The sequence below is a fragment of the Rosa chinensis genome, chromosome 2 (assembly GCF_002994745.2).
Source record: "Rosa chinensis cultivar Old Blush chromosome 2, RchiOBHm-V2, whole genome shotgun sequence".
Taxonomy (NCBI): Eukaryota; Viridiplantae; Streptophyta; class Magnoliopsida; order Rosales; family Rosaceae; genus Rosa; species Rosa chinensis.
This window is the reverse complement of record NC_037089.1, coordinates 61,537,203-61,550,634: the sequence shown is the minus strand read 5'-3', so window position 1 is coordinate 61,550,634 and position 13,432 is coordinate 61,537,203. Positions and strand designations below refer to the sequence as shown.

Below are 13,432 nucleotides of genomic sequence, written 5' to 3'. Positions count from 1 at the left end.
AAAAAAACTCAATGCTATCTAGTATGGGACTCCCATGTCTAGAGTTAGAGTCCCAACTCCCACCAATTTGTGATCAGCACATTTGATGAATTATTCATCAAATGATCACTAAATTATATTTGATGTAATTCAATGAGTTAAAGTGAATAATATTTTGCAAAAATGATCTTTAAATATTAATATAACTTTTGAACCGTTAATCATATATTTATATTGCCCATAACAAAGAATTTGGACACATAAATGATAAATCCATACCAGTAACAGTGTTGCCATTTGGTTTGATAATTATAGAACCGACCTAATCAACTGATATTTTAGATTTGATAAACAAACTTTTGGTAATCAAAATCAATAAAACCGAAATCGAATATTTATGAAAAAGTTGATTTGATTTAGTAAATATCCAATCTACCAATTATCTAAAAATTAGCTATATATATTGTAGTTTTTAATACAGATACATGTATATTAAGAAATGTAAACATAATTATTATCATAATAGTATTAACTTTATTACTAATACTAGATTAATAGTATATGTATTTTAAGTAACTTAGTAAAAGATAATTAAATACTAGTTTTATTGAAAATAATTAAAACTTGATGTCATATGTAAATAAAGAAAGCCATAATCAAATTAGTAGATGAGTTCAAAGATTTCAACAACTTATCAAATCTAATATTATTCATTCTAATGTATAGGAAAAAAAAATATTATAATGTTGATAATATAAAAAATCGAAATACTGAATTTAGTAGATATGATTAAAGACTGAAAATTTTAATTGGTAATTGGTAGCTCCATTTTTAAATCGAAAGCTTTAATTTTAAAATTAATAAAGATTTGTAATTGATTCGAACTGAACGAGTGAAACCTCTACCAACAAGAATTTAAAGTTCAATTTATAATATGTGAGGGGAAAAAAAAAAGGCACATAAGAAAGGCGAGCCGCCGCCGGTGTTCAGTGCTATTTTCTGTAATTTCGCACCGAAAGAATACAGAGTTTCTGGCGTTCAGATTCCGGTGCTCAAAAGCCCCAAATCCCAAATTGACGGAGCAAGAAATTGGTGGCCGGTTCATTTTGAGTTGAGAAAGCATTGGTATTGGGTGAGTCCCTTGCCTTGTTATCCTTTGCTCCAATTATGTTTGGTCTTTATTGTAGAACAAGATTGCAATTAGTATTTCCAAGTTATCTCTGCTTTCGAAAGACGCCTCCTTTTATCACATCATTTTCATCAAAATCATTATCAGGTGATGAAAAAGGTCGCTCTTTTACAGTTTCATACTTTGTGAACTCATTTGGGTTCTCCCCAGAACTTGCTCTTTTTTTGTCCAAGAAACATAAGATACAGTTTGAATCCCGAGAAAAACCAGACTCAGTTATTAAGCTTCTGAAACACTATGGACTCACTGGTACCCATGTCTCTGAAATCGCTAGGAAACGCCCACACCTGTTTTTATTCAATGCTGAGAAGACCCTTTTGCCCAAACTCGAGTTTTTTTGTTCTATTGGCATTTCAGGCACTGTCCTTGCTAGGCTCCTTTGTAACAACCCAAGAATCTTGGCATTAAGCTTAGAGAGAAGTCTCAGACCTTGTTATGATCTCACCAAAACTCTACGTATCCCCGATGAAAAGCTCCGTTATTTCTTTGGTGACTTCAGGCGGAATAGTTTGGAAAGACTGTGCATTGTTGCTCGAAATATTCCGGTGCTGATAGCACATGATGTGCCACAATCCTCATTTCCTCTGTGGGTGCCCTTTTATTTTAGGGCACTATCCTTTGACTCTGAGAAGGTTAAGACAAATGTTCACAAGGTCATTAGCATGGGATTCGACCCTTCATCTGCCACATTCATGAAAGCACTGTATGTGATATCAGTGACGGATACATTGAAATGGGAACAGAAGATGGAATTTTATAGCAAGTGGGGTTGGACTGAAGATGATGTGTTGTTGGCATTTAGAAGGAGTCCCTTGTTTATGTCCTTCAGTGAGAAGATTATATCCAGTAAAATGGATTTTTATGTGAATACAATGGGTTGCCAGCCCTCAGATGTGGTTGGATGTCCAGATGTTCTAACTTATAGTTTGGAGAAGCGAATCATACCTAGGTGTTCAGTTATCAGACTTCTCCAGTTAGAGGGCTTAATCGCAAAGGAAGATGTATCGATACTTACCATTCTGCAGAAAAGTGAGAAGTGGTTCTTGGAAAGGTTTGTGATCAAATATCAAGAGCAAGTACCTGAATTGCTGACATCTTACAAGGAAAAAATCAGTCTTGCAAAGTTTGGCTTAGGATTAGATGAAAGAGGTGGAGTGAAACAAGTCGAGGGCAAAGCTTGTTATTCTGCATTCTAATTGATGATTCTGAGGATGAACTTCTACTACAAATCTCACTGTGCTTTGAACATTACAATTTCATTTCTTTTAGTATGTTCTGTCTTGCAAAGATAGAGTTTTAAATGGCTATGCAGAAAATGATGTTCTTTTCTGTGTATGACTTGACCAAGTATGCTATCCTCAAACCGCATAGTTCTGAGAGATGAATTCTTATGATAGAGAGAGAGGTGTTCAACTCAGATAGGATTGCTCCTGAACTGCTCTTTGACAGGCATCTTCATATTACATGTTTAACACTCTCTCTAAGTTTTTGAACACTACTATGTATGTGAACACTTCGAATCCAAAGCCATGTAGCTTAGATTTCTTTTCCTTTGAAGAAACTGTATGTCAGTCATTTGTATTTGCTGCACTCCTGTAATAGGCAGTAACTCGGGACATTACTGGTTCACTGGTTCACTCTGATAAATATGAAATTGCAGCTTCAATGCGGATGCGGGTATTGAGTCTTGACCAACATGAAAATGGATAAGTAATTCAAGATTTGGAGAACTTTGTGCTACATTTACATCTGGAGTGTTTGGTAAGTAGTATATGTTGTAGGTTGGGAAGGGTTTAGCCATGGATGTAAACAAATCTCTCAATCACCCTTCCTTGGGGTTGGTCCATTCAACATGGTTTACTCAGTGTAAAGTAGTATTGGGATTCACTCGTGAGTAATTTCCTTACATTTCATTCTGTATATTTTTGATAAATGAACAAGATTAAGCTTCTCATATCACGAAGCATATGACTTGTTTTCACTGTCTCCTAATGGGTGAATCATGCTTATTGTCTTCTGCTTGTGCTGTTGATTAATCTGCAGCATGTATGGACAAAATCTTCTGCAGTCCATGAAGAAAGTCAATCAAGGCTATCAATGAGGCCTTGTTTGAATTCCAGCAGTGGTTGCCTTCTCTCTATGCACCTGATCGTGCTCATGTGATTGGTGGTAGCTTGGTCGCCAAGTACGCCTGAGTTGAATCTGTGGGAGAAAGAACAATGATATGTAGCAGCGGGAAAAGTACCAAAAATGCAGAAACAAGCCTCATACTAACTGTAATGAAGTTTAAGATCATAGAAGCAATTGATTTGACTGCTGCAAAGCAGGGTAGTATACACCCAAATGCCAATATTTGTTCATCAGTGTTAGATATTCAACTTTTAGAGATCGAATCTGGTTTACAATTTGCTTTGAATGCTTTTAGTTGTTCGGCCTTGGTATTTGTTCATTTCAGGTGAAGCTTCTTTAGCTCAAACACAGGTTCCAACTTCTACCAGTTCAAATTAGGTCTCAAGAGCGTAAAGTTCAGGGTTTACATGTACGAGACCAGAGAAAAAAGATGACTTTGAGATGTGGAATTGGTTGCATATTTTGTCATCCAACATTGATTGCAATTCATTAGGATTTACACAGACTAAGAACTTCACGATCTTGGTTTACTTAAAAGATCAAGAATTAAAGTATTAAAGTTTGCAAATTAATTGAAATTTAGATGTTTGAATAATTGCAGACTATGCATAACTATTTAGATGTTGGCTGAATGCTTTGGGGATGAAGTCAAATTTATGATCAAAAGGTATTCCTTAATGCCTCGTTTGTTTCACGGATTTTAAGTTTGGTAAAGGGAAAATGCTTACTTTTCTGTGTTTTTTATTTTATTTTTTAAAAAGATGATCAAAAGATTTCACTCCTACCCCAATGGTGACTCGAACCCATGACTTCGTCATTAGGTAGAAAAAAGATTTCTGTGTTTGGTGAGTGCAAGGTTAGAAAAAAGATTCATCTTGCAAGGGAAAATAGGAAAGAAAATGAATCCTTCCATCTCCTAAGGACCATTTTCATTTCTCATTTTCTAGCATTATTACACTTTTCTAACATTTATTACACTATTTGTATGGCTAAAATAATTCTATAAAAAAATAAGTATCAATTATCAATTTTCTTCAATTATACGATTAATTATTGATTTAATTTTCTTAGTATTACCAAACACATTAGTAGGAATATTAATTTCTTTTCCCGATGGAAAGACAAAGAAACAACTTTCTTGAGAAATCCATTCCGTGAACCAAACAAGCTAGGAGCATTTCTAACAGTTTTTCAATCTATATGACTTGTTGGATTATTCCTTAACGTTATAAGGCTTAAACAACATGTTACAAATCTTTTTATTGCATACCATTAAGCAATTGAGATGTTTAAAATATCAAATTAGTGTTTACATACCATACCGTGATCCATGAAAAGTGATACAAAAGAATAACATTGAAAAGAATTAAAATATTTAGAAGTGATCCCGTATAAATACGACTTGTAGTATTCTTCAATCTTCAGTTCCAGAAAAGAAGAGCAAAACCCTAAATCCCAAATAGACGGAGGAACTGGAGCACTAAATTGCCGGCTTCAATTTCAGCAGAGAAAGCATTCGAATTGGGTGAGTCCCATTCTGATCCAGTTATGTTTGGTTTTTGCTGTAAAAGATTGCAATTACTAGTTCCAAGCTGTAGGATTGCCGTTGATTATTCAGTCACCCATCTTCAAAAGGCACCACCTTTTACAAGATTATATTCATCAAAACCATTATTAGGGGTCCAAGATGATAAAGCTCGCTCTTTTACAGTTTCATACCTTATAAACTCATTTGGGTTCTCCCCACAAGTGGCTCTCTCTGCATCCAACAAGATGAAGGTACGCTTCGACACCCCAGAAAAACCCGACTCTGTTATTAAGCTTTTTAAAGACTATGGACTCAGTGATGCCCACATCTCTGACATTGTTAAGAAATGCCCAGTTTTGCTTGTATCCAATGCTGAAAAGACCCTTTGGCCAAAACTCCAGTTTTTCACTTCCATTGGCCTTTCGGGCAATGACCTTGCCCGGATCTTCCGTGTCAACGCAAATATCTTGACATTGAGCTTAGAGAGAAGTATTAGACCTTGTTATGATATTATGAAAACTCTAGAAATACCTGAGCATAAGGTCCCTTATTTCATTAGCAACTATTATATGTTTAACCCCAAAGTATTGAGCAATGTACCTCACAACACTTTGATTCTGAGAGCGCATCAGGTGCCAGAAGCGTCATTTCCTCTGTGGGTGTGTTCTCATTTGCTTGCACTGTCATTTGACTCTGAGAAGGTTAAGACAAATGTCGAGAAGGTCATCAGCATGGGATTTGACCCTTCGTCTACTACATTCATGAAAGCTTTGTATGTGGTATCGGTGACCAATGCAGCAAAGTGGAAACACAAGATGGAATTTTATGAGAAGTGGGGTTGGACTGAAGATGATGTGTTGTTGGCATTTAGAAAGAATCCCATGTTTATGAGCTTCAGTGTGAAGAATATTTCAGCTAAAATGGATTTTCTTTTGAATAAAATGGGTTGCCAGCCTGCAGATCTGGCTGCACGTCCAGATATTCTGACTTATAGTTTGGAGAAGCGAATCATACCTAGGTGTTCAGTCATCAGATTTCTCCAGTTAAAGGGCTTAATTGTCAAGGAAGATTTATATATAATTAGCATTGTGCACAAAAACGAGAAGTGGTTCTTGGAAAGGTTTGTGATCAAATATGAAGAACAAGCACCTGAATTGCAGAGCATCTTACAGGGGAAAATGGGTCTAGCCGAATTTGGTTTAGGATTCGACGAAAGTGGTTGAGTCACTCGAGTGTAACAATTGTAGGATGAAGCTTGTTGATTTATCCTGCATTCTAGTTTGATGATTCAGAGGATTAAGTTCTCGTACAAATGTCAACTCTTGCTCTGTGTCAAGTTTTACAGTATCATATCCTTTGCTTGACCAAATATGCTGTCCTTAAACCACTTAGTTCTGAGAGATGAAGTCTTGGAGACAGGGAGAGGTGTAGGACTCCAATTGGATTGCTGTACAAGTTTATTTTTGCAGGTTGAACTCAGTCAAACTGCCTAAACTCCGAGGCTTAAGGAAAGTCTCTATCAACAGCTGGATTTGAGAGTCTATTAAAAAAAATGGATGGTTACTGAACTGATTCATCAGCAGAGGACACTTCAAATTTCATTAATATTTCTGTCTAAAGAGAGTAATTGTAAGTGTTTGAATTGGCAAGTAATTGAAAGTCTTATTAAAATATTTAGTTCTAATAGTTTGATCACTTCAAATCCAAAGCCCTTGTAGCTTACCTTTATCTTCTTTTGAAAAAACCATATGTCAAACATTTGTATTTGCTTCAATCATTTAACAGGATCAGTAAACGTGCTATAATGTCATTCTTTTACTGTTTTAATTCTGAAACTGCAATTTCAAGATGGACGCATTGAATCTTCACCAAAATGAAAATGGATGACTGATTCTTGTGCTACATTTGCATGAATGTGTTTTGTAACAAGTTGTATATGGATTGTAGGTTGGGAATCGAGGGTTTAGCCATGGGTGCAAAAAGTTTGCTCTAAGATGCCTGCTTGTGTTTTGCTGCTCTAACATGGTTAACTCGAGTGTGAAGTGCATCTCGAGTTAGTTTGTTAACATTTACTGCTCTATTGAGCATGGAATGACATGTAAAGACAGCATTTGGGATTCTCTGTCAACTTCTTTTCTTTACATTTGATCTGTATACTGTTGATTTAAAGAGCAGAATCAAGCTTATCATACGACTTATTTCTTCTGCATGATAATGGGTAAATCATGCTTATGACCTTCATCTTGTGCTGTTGATTGATGTGTGGCATGTATGGACTAAATCTGCACTTATGAGTTCTGCGGGAAATTAACATGGTTCTGAACTATAGTACATGTGGTGGTCGGTTGATGCGATTGGTCCACATGACTTGTATATATTTCTAATTGGTCATCTTAATTAATTTTTTTTTTCATCTCTGCATGGTTCTCACCAAATTCGAGTAATATGATTGGCTCAGATCACCACATAGCAATGTCATGTGGTACTTTGGGACAAAATAATTTCTCGAGTTCTGGTGGTAGGACCTGTGAAAAGCTTTAACTTGAATCTCTGTATTTGGCTACATTAGAGCAAGTTCACCCGTAGTCAAGAAATGTCAAGGTCGAAAAGTCAAGAATTCGACCAGTCAAGTTTCTGTTCATTGCCACTGGACATGGGTTTCCACCTGTTTTTTTCTTGACCAGTCAAGACTGTTCATTGTGTGTTTACACAGGTCATTTATACTGTTCTTTTTTTTTGGGGGGGGGGGGGTAATAATGGAGATTTATGGATAATTAATGTCATAATTATGCAATTTACTTTTTTTTCTAATATTTTCGGTTTACAAATTATGAGCCATCGACAATTTATCTTGAAATAAGTAAACGCACCACCGACAATTTTTCATAAAATGAGTGAAGGCACCACCGACAATATTTTTGAAACGCTTGAAATAACCACCGACATCTTTGAATGGACCAGATCATTTGCATACTATTCAATCTAACGGTTATTGTTGATGTAATCTTATCTAAGATTTCGGATCAGATTAATTCGAACCAGGAGTGGACACGTGTCCTCGAAGTCTGATCACGTCTTATGTGAAAATTGTAAATAAATAGAGCAAGAGGCAGCACACCATTCACACATAAGCTGATATTCACAAATCTCCTTCTTTTTCATATCTCCAGATCCAACACATTTCCTCTCCTTCCCTCATTTCAATGAAGAAATTGTGGGCTAAGTATCGACAATCTCGAGATGAAGATCATGAAGAGATGTGTACGACTAATGCTCTTGTGGTAGCAGCAGTCGCTGAAGCTGAAGCTTTCTCCGGATCACGAAGACGGGGTTCTCAACCTGGGCGTGCACCAAATGAGGAGCGATTTAGGGAATCAAGAAGGAAAAACATGATGGAAGATTACTTTGTGGAGCGTCAAGAGGTATTCCGGACACGGTACAAGATGAGTCACAATGTTTTCAACCGCATCTCTCGTGACCTTTGTCGCTATGCCAGTACTTTGTCCAGAAATCAGATGCTGCTAAGAAAGTCGGACTACTTCCCCAGTAGAAGCTGACATATTCCTTAAGAATGCTTGCTTATGGTGCCGGGGCAGATCAATGCGCTGAGTATTGTCGGATGGTGAAATCTACCTCCATCGAGTCTCTGAAACGATTTACAAGAGGAATCGTTAATCTGTACTCGGTAGAATACCTCCGGGTTTGTACTCCGGCCAACCTTAAAAGACTTCTCGCCAAAGCTGAGCGAAGAGGCTTTCCTGGGATGATTGGAAGCATCGACTGCATGCACTGGCAATGGAAGAATTGCCCAACAGGTTGGGCTGGAGAATACAGCGGTCGAAAACGTGTACCCACTATCATCCTCGAAGCAGTCGCATCTTATGACACATGGATATGGCATGCCTTCTTTGAAATGCCTGGATCATTCAACGACCTCAACGTGCTTGCTAAGTCCCCGTTGTTTGACGAGCTGACTGCTGGTCGAGCCCCTTAGATCCAATTTCAAGTGAATAACAGAATTCACAATTTAGGTTATTATCTCGCTGATGGTATCTGACGCGCTTTTGGGAAGCGCATAATTTAACCCTGAAATATCGTTAGTAGTATAAGTAAGTAGGGATCGTTCTATTCCGGGGATTGAGGGTACACCTGTAATTGTGAAACAAATAAAGAAAAGTATTATTTACAAACATAAAATAAAGAATATAAATATATACAATTGTATAAACAAATAAAGAATTAAAATAATAAAGTATTATTTACAAAAATAAAATAGAGAATAAATATATACAAGTAAACACAAATAAGGGGGGGGGATTAGGATTCTTAAAATTAAAATTAAAATAAATAAATTAAAGAAAATGTAAAAACATATATACAAGGGTGGAACGCAAGGAACAAAGATCAAAATCAATTCCATGTAATCAAATTCGATTCAAACCCTATAATTGTTCTTCCAAGTCATGAGAGAGGAGTTGATCATGTGAAACATTCGAAAGCAAATGATTTCCCATATTTTACTTTTCAATGCTAATTAACCTAAGCGAAAGCACCTAGATTAATCCTATCAAACATGCAATCAAACCCTAGAAAGCTAGTCAATCATGTCATGTTTAACGCATTACACATAGAGAAAGGCTATCAACTCAAGTGTACAACTTAGTATGAATAAGTTCACCTAATTGCAATCCTCTTCAATTGAATTCGATTTTTGTCCAAAACCTTTACTACTTTGATTCAAGTTTACACAAAACGAAAAGTCGATTTCATGTTCTTAAACCTAGCACCAATTACATGCAAATCCTATAAGTGTCGACCCAAATAAGATAAACATATAAAAGTTTTCTGTAAAGCAAATTTAATCGAACAAACTCACATAAGCAACTTAGAATCACAATTATAGAATTCGAAAACTTTATTTAAACATAGAAATTGGGCTTAAACTTTGCCCTAAACATTATTGTTAACTAGAAACAAGTTCATATGAATTCAAACAAGGAAAACAAAAGATCATTACAAGGAAAAGAATGAATTACACCGTGAGGGGAGATGGAGATGGAGAGCTAGATGGTTGGATCTTGAATCTTGGAAGCAAGCCTTCAAGGTGGATGATGGAGGATATGATCTTCACGGCTCCTTCTTCTTCTTCCTCTCCTTGCTTGAAAACGCAGAACTTTGCAACTAGAGAATGGAGAAGGAAAATGGAAAGGAAATGGAGAGACAAAGAAGATGAGATGGATGAAGGAATTGGTGTTATGAAATGGTGAATTGGTCTCTATTTATAGGCTTCCAAGCAACACTATTTGGCCTTTAAACAAATCATAATGGGTTAGGTTTGAGCACTTAAACACTTGGTGGATTTGTTAGGTGAGAGCACTTAAACACTTAGTGGATTTGTTAGGTGAGATCACTTTCTCTTCCTTTATTCCTTTAATTTTTATCTCCACTAAGAACTCAGTTTTAGCCTTTGACTTCTTCATATGAAATGTTCCACTATGAGTATAGATCATTGTGGTAAAATTTCAGAATGTATTGCCATGTGGTTGGGCCGGAAATGCTGCTGGACCTCTTACAGGTCCAGTTTTCCGGTTTTGCTTCTGTAGAAAATTGGGCTGATTGTTTGAAGGCCTTCCACTCATAGTTTGCTCTGGCACTCTTCATAAGAAATGTTCCTTTGGGTGTCTAGAATGGATCTGGAAGGTTTCAGCTCATTTGAAGTTCATTTAGTCAGGCGGCCGCTCCTACTTCTTTGCTTGGCTTGGTTTCTCCTAGCCGGAGTAGGAATATGTGTAAAATTGATCTTTTAGTACATTTCCATTTTTCTCCATCATTTCCAGGTAATTATGGACCTAACACTCATTTCACCTTCATCTACTCCAATGTACCTAAAAATAGAAATTGAATTAAAAATCGATTCAGTTAAGGAATTAACTAAGCAAAATGTGAGGAATTAACTATTAAAATACCGCATTAAAATGCTCCTATCAGTATCTATCCGCAATGAGTGACTTTTGTTAAATCAATTCCAAGGCCTACATGACCCTAGGATCTGAAGTTTTCCAAGGCTCAAGAGGGGTATAGGAAGGATGTGGAGAGATGTTTCGGCATTTTACAGACGCTCTTTAGTATTGTTCGAGGAGCAGCTCGTGGCTGGGATAGAGAAGACCTTCTATACATCATGCTGACTTCTATTATATTATACAACATGATAATCGATGATGAAAGACCAGATGACAACGATGAGGATTTGGAGTCCGATGAAGAAGAGGATAACAATATGTGGCCCAGGTTGGCCCAGGTTTGGGAAGGACCGACCGTGATGACTTCGATCTTGTTGGTAGAGATGGTTATTACTTCAACGGATTCATGGATCGATATGATGCCATTAGAAGTGCAAACAGTCACTCAAACCTTCAAGAAGACCTGATAGAGCATTTTTGGAATGTTCAAGGCAACATGCAGATCTAGATCATAATATAGGTTTTTTGGAATAATTGGCTAATATCTATGTTTTGTTATGTTTGTGTGCTTCGAATTTGGCTTGTATTATGTTTTGGGAAGTTGGTGTGCTTTTATTTGGCTTGTATTATGTTTTTTATGTCAGTGTGATTTTAATTTGGTTTGTATTATGTGCTATGATTTTGAATAGAAGGTGTGTGCTTTAATAAGAGGAATTTTCAAATACAACTTTGCTTATTTCATTAAATTTTCGCTTACATAGATGAAAGATTAGGAATAAGTACAATACAATTACACAACATGCATAATCACCTAATTATTATGAACCTCATCCTCTCTAGGAATCCAATATGTGTTTGAAGGTTCATCATTAGGGTTAGGGTTGGTGGAATCACCCGTAGAGAAAGGTAAAAATTGTGGTTGTGTAGGATATCCCCCGGGGTAAGGTGGTTGCGGATAGTATCCACCGGGGTAAGGGGGTTGTGGGAATCCACTGGTGAAGGGAGGTGGTGGGAATCCACCTGTGAAGGGAGGTTGTGGGAATCCATCGGGGCAAGGTGGTTGTGGGTATGCACCGGGGTAAGGAGGTTGTGGGTATGCACCACCAAAATTGGGTTGCAGATAGTATCCACCCATAGAAGGTGGCGTCTGCTCGCAAAGTTCTTCTTTCTCTGCTATCTTCTTTTGCTTTCTTGACCAATAACGTTTTTTATTTGGCGTCATTTGACTTGTATCAATCTCCATAATACGCTCTTCCCTCTCTTTATTTCGCTCTTTCCTCTCTTTAATTCGCTCTTCCCTTTCTTGTAATAGGAGTTGCTCTTTTCTCATTTCAATTTGCAAGAGGATACATGCTTGTTGACTTTCCTCTTGGAGACTTCGAGCGAATTCCTCATCGAGTTTTTTCTTGCCCGCGGTTGCCTCTATTTGGTTATTCGCTATACTCTCGAGTGTGCTTGACAAAAGAGTTTGATCTTTCGCTGCCTTCTTTCCTTTCTGAATTGCTTCTTTCTCAGCCTTCCTTCCTGGAGGCCTCATAATAGGATCTACAGTTTCACCTATAATTACCTCATCTACATCCATGTCCAAGTTGATGGGGGAATTTTCAGCAATTGGTTGTCTTTTCATATGTTGACTTCCTTCATTTGATGTTCCTCCTGATGTATGGTTAGAGATGTCTTTAAATTGTGCAAGCCCTCCACAATAGCGTAACTATTAAAACTCTGAAAATTGTGTCTTCTTTTCTTCCCTTTTTTCTTCATCCCGGCATGGCACAATTTATGTGCTTCCTCTTGCTACATAATTAAAAAATAATAATTACTACATTATTTATCAAGACATATTTTACTATAATGTATCAACAAATTAAATAATTTATCAACAAATACAAAGATCATAATTTTAATAAGAAACTATCTCACTGTTTTACAATAAAAATCAATAAGTACAAATATAAACATTGTTGTAATTACATCGTTATTTATCAGCTAATTATTTTAATTATAACGAAAAATAATTACTACAATTAAAATGATATTATAATTACTACATTATTTTTCAAGACATATTTTACTATAATGTATCAACAAATTAAATAATTTATCCACAAATATAAAGGTCATAATTTTAATAAGAAAGTATCTCACCGTTTACAGTAAAAATCAATAAGTACAAATATAAACATCGTTGTAATTACATCATTATTTATCAACTAATTATTTTAATTATAACGAAAAACGATTGCTACAAATAAAACGATATTATAATTACTACATTATTTATCAAGTAATATTTTACTATAATGTATCAACAAATTAAATGATATATCAACAAACACATACCTCATCAACCGCATTTGAACCGCTCTTGTACCAATTTTTCGCTTGCCTTAATGCACAATGCCACTCAAAGAGTTCAACATTCAAAATTTTCCACCGTCCTTGCAAAGAGGAAGATGATCGACTCTGGGGCCAATTTGCGACAAAGTGTCACATCACTCGCCTCCATAGGTCATTTTTTTTTTTTTTCTGATTTGTGCCCATAGCCGGATCTTGGCTTGCAATTTTCCAAGGCTTGCACAATTGAACATCTTCCTCATCCGTCCATCTCCTTTGTCTTGGATATTATCATCTTCACTTTGATCTCCC

General features: G+C 36.3%; 3 protein-coding genes across 3 annotated transcripts; all 3 read left to right on the top strand.

The window, feature by feature from the left end:
* Positions 1-684: 684 nt before the first annotated feature.
* On the top strand, positions 685-2,822 carry LOC112184539 (transcription termination factor MTERF2, chloroplastic). The gene has a single exon (XM_024322805.2). The coding sequence runs from the start codon at positions 1,147-1,149 to the stop codon at positions 2,362-2,364; it is 1,218 nt and encodes a 405-aa protein (XP_024178573.1). The 5' UTR covers positions 685-1,146; the 3' UTR covers positions 2,365-2,822.
* Positions 2,823-4,760: 1,938 nt separating this feature from the next.
* On the top strand, positions 4,761-6,506 carry LOC112184540 (transcription termination factor MTERF15, mitochondrial). The gene is made up of 2 exons (XM_040513663.1): positions 4,761-4,823; positions 4,977-6,506. The coding sequence occupies exon 2, from the start codon at positions 5,072-5,074 to the stop codon at positions 6,047-6,049; it is 978 nt and encodes a 325-aa protein (XP_040369597.1). The 5' UTR covers positions 4,761-4,823; positions 4,977-5,071; the 3' UTR covers positions 6,050-6,506.
* A 1,523-nt stretch (positions 6,507-8,029) lies between these two features.
* On the top strand, positions 8,030-8,820 carry LOC112184689. Its single transcript, XM_024322931.1, has 2 exons — positions 8,030-8,321; positions 8,423-8,820. The coding sequence occupies exons 1-2, from the start codon at positions 8,030-8,032 to the stop codon at positions 8,818-8,820; spliced, it is 690 nt and encodes a 229-aa protein (XP_024178699.1).
* Positions 8,821-13,432: the final 4,612 nt, after the last annotated feature.